Genomic DNA, 8,009 nt, shown 5'->3' with positions numbered 1-8,009 from the left:
AGAAGAAAAAAAAATCCTGTACATTTAGTTTGCTTGCACCCAAAGACGGAACTTGTTTGGGGTTCTTTGGACAGAGAGGAATTGGTGTGTGAATTATGCATGTGCGTGAGTCAGTGTGTTCTAGACACCTCTAATGATGGGTGTAGCGTCATTCCCCTCGTTAGTGCATTCCACAGTGGTTTGCACGAGCAAAGGTGCCTTTGTCTGGGTTAGCCTAACCTTTCCTGAGTATCTTTTGCTCAAAAGACAGGCTGCGTCTTGGTATGGGGTCCAACTGCTTTGTTGTGTCCCAGCAGGATCTCTGCAAAAAGGATCTGTTCGGCTTCCTTGAATGTGCGCTGACCCTGAACATGATACACGGGTCAACCTCAGTGCATTGTGCATTTACATACAGAGGGTATGGTTCATTCTGTTTTATTGGGAGCAGGGGACGAGATCAGCACCACAGCCAGGAGTCCATTATATTGAAAACCTGCACCCTTTACCTCGTCAAATGCCTCACTGAAGTCCAAGTAAATGATATCGACAGGATTCCTCTGGTCCACTAATTTTGTCACCCTAATGTTTTGGAGTCCAGCGTGAAAGACGAAATGGTAGCAGCCTTCCCGTAACTCAAACCATGCAGTCTAAGAGCAACCGAAAATTAGATTCTGTCTGACGTGAGTCAAAACACAAACAAGCAGCTCTCCCCTTTTCATCCTTCCTCACCGCCAGCACTTTCTCAGGGGTTTACAAAACATTCCTTCTGCTTGGAAGAGATCCACAATCTCCCTACATTCCCAGGGGTGCTGTTCTTCCTACTGCAGCTTTCGGTCCTGCCAATGGACCATTCCTTGTTCCATTCACCTCCTTGGAGGTAGAAAAACAGCAGGCTCCTCTTTCTCAAGCATCCTCTCCGACACGGCATGCCGATGATGTTTCCCAAGGCTGGCCTCCAAGTTTTTCCCCCTTTGCCTTCTTCTTTCAGACCCATCTCTCCCTTTTTTTCCCCCAAAGGCAGGAAAGGGCTGCTCCTTGGAGAGTTTCCGTTAAATTATTTAACTTCCACAAGCTGCTCAGCAACCTGAATGTCTATTTCTGTCTGTCAAGCAAAAAACTAGGTCATTTACTGTTTGCCATTCCAATCAAACAACTGCAGGGATTTAGCCTGCCATCGCTGAGATACCATGCCCCCCCCTCCCCCCAAAAACCTGGATCTCTTTCCGCATTTCTTACACCCCCAAAGAGCTTGCCCAAGAGGAGAGATAAAGATGGAGCGATCCAAGCAACCCTCTTGAAAAGATAAGAGCTTTAGCAGAGTTCTCAGCAAGATTCTGTCTGGCAGCTCCGTGAGAATCGTTATCGACGGAGAAATCGCAGTAGGATTCTTGCGCTGCTACCAACTAGCCTCCAGATCATCCTAGATCTTTGCCAGCGAGAGATTCAAAGCCAGATGCTTCCATTTTAATACATGTATGTATTTATTCATTGAGTTTTGTTCACCAATACAGTGAAAAATGGCATTAAAATTTACAATGGGTCATTCCTAGAATGTCATGACATTTTTTTCTTGTCTTTTTATTTTATTTTTTTTGCTTGTCTTCATAAAATGTCATTGTATATTCTTGAAAAGATCTTTTTTTTTGTTTCCATGCACAACAGACAATAAGCTTCTTTAAAAAAAATAAATTAAACTAAAGTACAAAATTAAAAACAGCTCTGAATATTCCCCTCTTAAGAAAGAGGCATCATATAACCAGCAAGTTATCTGGACACATTCATAAACAGTGCAATATTATTATTATTTTTTTCTAAATTCGTCAAAGTCCCATCAACTAAGCCATGACCACAGTATAAGATTCATTAAGTACATTTCTTGTCAACAATGAGTGCAAAACACATTCAGTAAGTCCTGTTCAATACTGATATAATTAAAGGAGCCAACTTTTTTCAATATCTCTGCCTTCCTATGAGAAACCCACCGTATAAATCTTGTCTGCCTTTCCTTTTAATGGAAACAAAATACAAACAATCTTTTGATGCAACGTTTTAACATTAGACATTAGCAGATTGTTGTTAACAAATATTCAGATATAAAAATACAAATATGAAGAGTTTTCTGTTAAAAAGAAGCGTGCCATAGTGGGATGACCAGTGGCACCAAGACGTGGCACCGAGACCAGGAAGCTCATGCAAAAAAGATGGAGCAAAAATGTCTCTGGACAGCAAAATAATCACTGTCTTTTATACTATAGTCCATCCATATCAGAATCTTTTTTTTTTTTTTGTCTTCTTCCACTCAGCACTGCTGGCTTTTGAGTTTGCTTCCAAACTGCTGGTATTTTGCAAACAGATTTTAAATTATTCTTATTATTTATTTTTTACAAGGGGTGGGGGGAATAAGGGATGAAGGAGTTGAACTCTAATGAAGCGGTTGACCAGTGTGGACTTATTATACAAACACAATGAAACCGATTATAGTTAAAGAGAGTACAGTGTGGATCTGGTATTTGTCATCTGGGTAGGTACCGATGCCTAGGCAAGATGTCAGCTATGCAGCCACCCCACCCCCACCCCCAGAAAGTGAAAGGCTTAAAGTGCATTGCCCCCCCCCCTCTATTTTTAAAAATTAAGAGCACTAGGCGATCCTGTGGCTCAGCACCGTCATATCGTGGCATGGGGGTTCACCCAAGACCAGGAGGGGACACCAACTGCTGTTGTTGTGAAGCGGAAGAGTGTGTCTGTCTGTCTGTCTCTGTGTGTGTGTGTGTCAGTGAGGGGAGAGGGGAGGAAGAAAGGGAAACGATGCTAAGGACAAGACAAAAAAAAATATAAGCCCAAAATCGCTGCGGTGGACGGTTCCGCAGGCAGTGCATTCAAGCGGGGCTGGGGGGGGGGGGGCTTTGAAACGAACGGCGCCCCCCCTCACATCTGCAGGCGCGTTAAGGAAACGGGGTTGGCGCGAGCGGCGCGGGGCGCCAACGGTGCTGAAATGGACAGCTCCTTTCCAAAGGCGCAAGAGCGCCATTCAGCGCCCGCCCGCCTGTCCTTCCCCACCCCACCCCAGGAACAGGAGGCTTCTTCCTTAGGAGGGTCGTTTTAAACTCCGGGATTGGGCATCATCATCGTCCCGTATGTGTGTGGCTCAACGGGGACAACGTTGGGATGGCAAGGTCTCGGCGTCCCGCGGCGCTCCGTGGAAGGCGGAGGAGGGGGGAGAGAGAGATAGAGAGAGATGACGGTGTGTCCCCCCCCCGCCATCAGTTCCTTCTTCGGGCTGGGGTCGCGTTGAGAGGTGGAGGGTGTTGCCAGCAGCCTCATCTTCTTCCGTGCTTTTCTGGTTTGTCCACAATCCCAACAAACATGCACAGCCAAAAGTGCTTTTTTTTTAAAAATTCGGGGGGAAATCCGCTGCAGCTGGTGCAGAGGCGCTGCGGTGCCCGCTTTATACCCCGGACGGCGACTTCCCGGCCATGCCCTTCAGCACCTCGTCTATTCGATCGTCTTCGATGACCACTGCAGGGGGAAGGGGGGGGAAGGAAGGGAGGACAAACCCAACACGCGCCGTCAGGACGGGAGGCGTCGGGTCCCCCCTCCCCCGGCCTTTTAGCCCCGGGGATTGGGGGGGGGGTTAAATGGGCAGCTTAGGCTCCGGGAGGCTCAGATTACGACTCTCCCCCCTTCCCTCCATCCACCCCCCCCTCTTGCGCCCATCAACGGAATTCCCGCTGGCCATAAAGCCCCTCCGGGAAACAACGGCCCCTCCTCGGCCCTTTTCCACGGGAGGGAAAGAGACGCGGGTCGAAGCGCTCCAGTGACCCGCGTTGGGGAACAGAGGAACAGACGGCTGGGCTTCTTTTTTGGGGGGGGGGGGAGCGAGAATTCCTGCGCCAAAGAGGCCTGGTGGAGGGGGGGGATCAAACAGCCGCGATCGTGGGAATCTCAAAGCGGGGCGCGATGGGGAGAGCTTATTGGGGGGGGCGGGAGGTGGGGAAGAAACGCAGCGCCATCCAGCCGCCCCCCCCTCCCGCTTTTCTGCGGCAGGATCCACCTGCGGGTGGGAAAATTTACAGCGGCAGCCGAATTGGGGGTGTGTGAGGGGGGCGAGGGGGAATCTCAGCCAAGGGAGCTACGGTGGAGAGATGGGGGGGGGGCGCACATCCATTCAAACCCCCCTCCCTAGAAATCGCGGAGCAGAGCGCTCCCCTTCTCCCCCCCCCCCCCCCCGTCCTGCATCGACAACCAAGGGGAAAAAGCGGCGGAGAAGGATGGAGAATTGCGGGGTTGGGCGGGGAGGAAGAGGATGATTGTTTGCGGGCGATGTCCCGGGAGGACGCGCGGGCCGACTCACCTCGCTTGGCTCGTCCGATCTGTCCTAACTTGGGGGGCCGCTTGGATTGGTTGCCCCAGGAGTTGGTGTCCTGGAGGCGGCAGCTGAAGGAGATGTCGCCCACCTCCGAGTCGGTGCCATAGCGGGCCACTTTCTCGTCGTTGTAGGGCAGGATCTCAGACATGGTGGCGGGGCGCGGGGTTTCGGAGGGTTGGGAGGGGAAGGCGAGGAGAGGCCGAGTAAAGCAGGCGGCGGCGGCGGCGGCGGGAGGAAGCTGGCAACCGGGTGCCTCTGCCGGGCGTTGTGGAGCGAGAGAAGAGCTGGCCAGAGTGGGCGGGCGATGGGCTCCGAGAGGCAGCGCGGTTCCAGCCGGGGCGGGCAGGTAGGCAGGCAGGCAGGCAGGCGTGGGGGGGGGGAAGAGAAGCGCGTGCGACGTCCAACAGCCTCGATCAGCGTCTGAGCCCAGCGCTTGGGACAACCCTACATCATAAAGGAAACCCGGGGCGGAAGGATGAAGTCATGCATCCGGGGGCCGAGGACGGGGAGGGGGGGGCTCGCGCGGGGAAGGTCTCCTCCTCCGGAGCCTTGCGTGCAGCCCAGGGGCGGGGACAACCGGGGGGAGGGGGAGGGAAAAGGGAGGGGGCGAGAGAGCGAGAGCGAGAGAAAGTGGTAGCAAAAGACCCCCCCCCCTCCTCCTCCGGTTAGATCCGCCCACTTCTTGGCTCCGCCTCGTCTCCCGGAGGGAAGTCCTCTCGGATGGGGCGGGGGGACCCCCTTTGGCCCCCCGGGTTTGCAGGCATCCCTGCTTCTCTCTTCCCCTTTCGGTTCTTTGGGGCTCAGGCGATGGCTCCTGAGCATGGTCAGAAGACTTTCACTTCGCTGTTGGGCTTCTGGACAGATATAGGATAACTTGATTGTCACTTGGAAGGGGGGGCTAATCGGCATATGTACAAATGAAATTCCTTGGCATGCAGCTCTCAAAGGGTCTCCACCTCCAATATACATTACATAGACATGACAAAATAAATTAAGAAGAGAATTAGAAGAGAGGAGAGGAGAGAAGAAGAGAATTCTTTATTGGCCAAGCGTGATTGGACACACAAAGAATTTGTCTTTGGTGGATATGCTGGGGGTGTACATAAGGAGAATAAAAATACATTTGTCAAGAATCATAAGGCACAACACTTAAGGATAGTCATAGGGTACAAATAAGCAATCAGGAAACAATCAATATAAATCGTAAGGATACAAGCAACAAGTTACAGTCCTTCAGTCCTAAGTGGGAGGAGATGGGTGATAGGAACGATGAGGAGACTAATAGTAGTAGTAATTCAGCCTTAGTGAATAGTTTGAGTGGTGAAGGAATTATTTGTTTAGCAGAGTGGAAAAACTGTTCTTGTGTCTAGTTGTCTTTGTGTGCAGTGCTCTATGAACTACATGAACATGACTAACTAACTAACTAACTAACTAACTAACTAACTAACTGGTTCCACCACAAAACCGCGGATGACAAAATCGCGGTCGACGAAAGCGCGTATGTGACGTCATCACAGCGCGACGAAAAAGATCGAAAAATGTAAAAATAAAGCTAAAACCTTACCCTAACCCCCCCAAACCTAAACCTAACCCTAAACCTAACCCTTAACCTAACCCTAAACCTAACCCTAAACCTAACCCTTAACCTAACGAAAAACCTAACGCTAACCCTTAACCTAACGCTAAACGTAACGCTAACGCTCTAAACCTAACCCTAACCCTTAACCTAACCCTAACCCTAACCCTTAACCTAACCCTTACCTTTATGTGAATCGGCTTGCTGTAATTTAATTTTTATTTCAATTTTTCGATCTTTTTCGTCGCGTTGTGATGACGTCACATACGCGATTTCGTCGACCGCGCTTTTGTGGAACGCGGTTTTGACGGGTCACGAACTAACTAACTAACTAACCAACTAACTACATACATACATACATACATATATACATACATACATACATACACACACACACACACACATACGTATGTACCTACATATATTTCAAAATCCCATCTGGAATGATATACGGGATGGTCCTCGCTTTCCTTCAGCCCGAAATTTCTGTGGCTGTGGTTTAAGTGAGTTTGGTCCCATTTTATGACTTCCCACTGTGGTTAAATGGATCCCTGTGGGTTGATTAAAGCTGATTGCTAAGGGAATCTGGGTTCCTTGTTGACTTTGCTTGTCACAACGTCACAAAAGACAACCGCATGATCCCGGGGATGTTGCAACAGTCGTAAGCGTGAACCAGTTGTCAAGGATCTGAATTTTGATTGCGTGATCATGGGGATGCTGCAAAGGTCATAACTGGGGGAAATGGTCACAAGTCACATTTTTTTTGCAACTTTGAATAGCCACTAAATGAACTGTTATAGGTCTAGGACTATCCGTAAGGACTAAGTCTATTTAGAATAGAATAATAGTTGGAAGGGACCTTGGAGGTCTTCTAGTCCAACCCGCTGCTTAGGTAGGAAACCCTACAGCACTTCAGACAAATGCTTATCCAACATCTTCTTAAAAATGTCCAGTGTTGGAGCATTTACAACTTCTGGAGGCAAGTTGTTTCAAAATTGTTGAACTCAGCCTTCTATCCCTCCGGGAATAGGGCAGCATACAAGTTTAATAAACCTACAACCTCCTTCCGGGATGGGTAAAATGAGGACCCAGACTATTGGGGGCACTATGCTGACTCTGTAAACTGCTTAGAGAGGGCTGTGAAGTGGTATATAAGTCTAAGTGCTATTGTTATTGCTATCAGTATGTTGATGATGGTAAGATAATATCATCTGCACAGGCGGATGAGTCCACTGATGATGTAACCTAATTTGGTAATGAAACATCTGCAAGAAAACAATTCAGGGAACACCAAGGACCCCACAGTTGAACCCTGAACCACAAATATTCTCTTCTCTTTTTTTGAAAAGTTTTTTTAAAAAATTTTTAAACAAACAAAGACAACAAAAACATAAACATATACAGCCTTCTGCCATTTCATGTAGCGTGTTGTTTGGTTACAAAATGTTGTGCGTCCTTTCCATGGTCACCACTTATAATTATATATCAAATCACAAATTGTTCATTTTTCTTCTCTTCATTCCCATAACAGGTTTGCCCTTGTTCATCCATTAACCGCAGTATCTTCTTTGAGTCTCTCTTTTCTCAATTTGTATGCCAACCATCTGCCTGGTTTATTAGCATTTTCAAAATAATTCTGCTTAGCACCCCTAATTTTTTGGGCTAATTCCTCCTTTTCCATTAACTCAATTTTGTGTTTAACCACATCCATTCTTACTTTAATATCCTTTTTGGGGGAATACTGGAGTTCTTTCTCAAGACCCTTATATTCATTGTCAAGTCCTTTAAGTGTTTGTCTTTTCCTTATATCTCTCTTCTTCGTATAGTCAATTATTAGGCCTCTAGTATAGGCCTTCATTGTATCCTGGAGGTTCTGCATTGATGTCTCCTCTTTCCTCTTTTCTTTAAAGAAGAAGGCCAATATCTTTTGAATTTTCTGTACAAAGTCTTTCTCTTTTAATATGGTATTATTTAGTGTCCACCTAGATTTTTTACTCTGTCCTCTCCATTGAATTGTCATTGGATTGTGATCTGCCCAAGTACTTGTTTCAATCTCAATTTCCTGTATATTGTAGGCCGGTTCAGTCA

At 47.9% G+C, this 8,009-nt stretch overlaps 1 protein-coding gene across 1 annotated transcript; it reads right to left on the bottom strand.

Annotated features, from left to right (window-relative positions):
- Window positions 1-2,639: 2,639 nt before the first annotated feature.
- On the bottom strand, window positions 2,640-4,738 carry CAMK2N2 (calcium/calmodulin dependent protein kinase II inhibitor 2). The gene is made up of 2 exons (XM_032225983.1): window positions 4,331-4,738; window positions 2,640-3,495 (listed from the first exon to the last, which is right to left on the bottom strand). The coding sequence occupies exons 1-2, from the start codon at window positions 4,491-4,493 to the stop codon at window positions 3,425-3,427; spliced, it is 234 nt and encodes a 77-aa protein (XP_032081874.1). The 5' UTR covers window positions 4,494-4,738; the 3' UTR covers window positions 2,640-3,424.
- Window positions 4,739-8,009: the final 3,271 nt, after the last annotated feature.

This window comes from Thamnophis elegans, chromosome 10 (genome assembly GCF_009769535.1).
Source record: "Thamnophis elegans isolate rThaEle1 chromosome 10, rThaEle1.pri, whole genome shotgun sequence".
Classification (NCBI taxonomy): domain Eukaryota; kingdom Metazoa; phylum Chordata; class Lepidosauria; order Squamata; family Colubridae; genus Thamnophis; species Thamnophis elegans.
Note: the sequence above shows the minus strand (reverse complement) of the source record. Positions and strands in the feature narration are given on the sequence as shown.

What these genes read in the sequence shown, in the direction of transcription:
- CAMK2N2 (XM_032225983.1), bottom strand. Translation starts at nt 4,493, where the DNA reads ATGTCTGAGATCCTGCCCTACAACGACGAGAAAGTGGCCCGCTATGGC. An exon ending in GATCGGACGAGCCAAGCGAG is followed by an intron (nt 3,496 to 4,330) that starts GTGAGTCGGCCC and finishes TTCCCCCTGCAG; the next exon opens with TGGTCATCGAAGACGATCGA.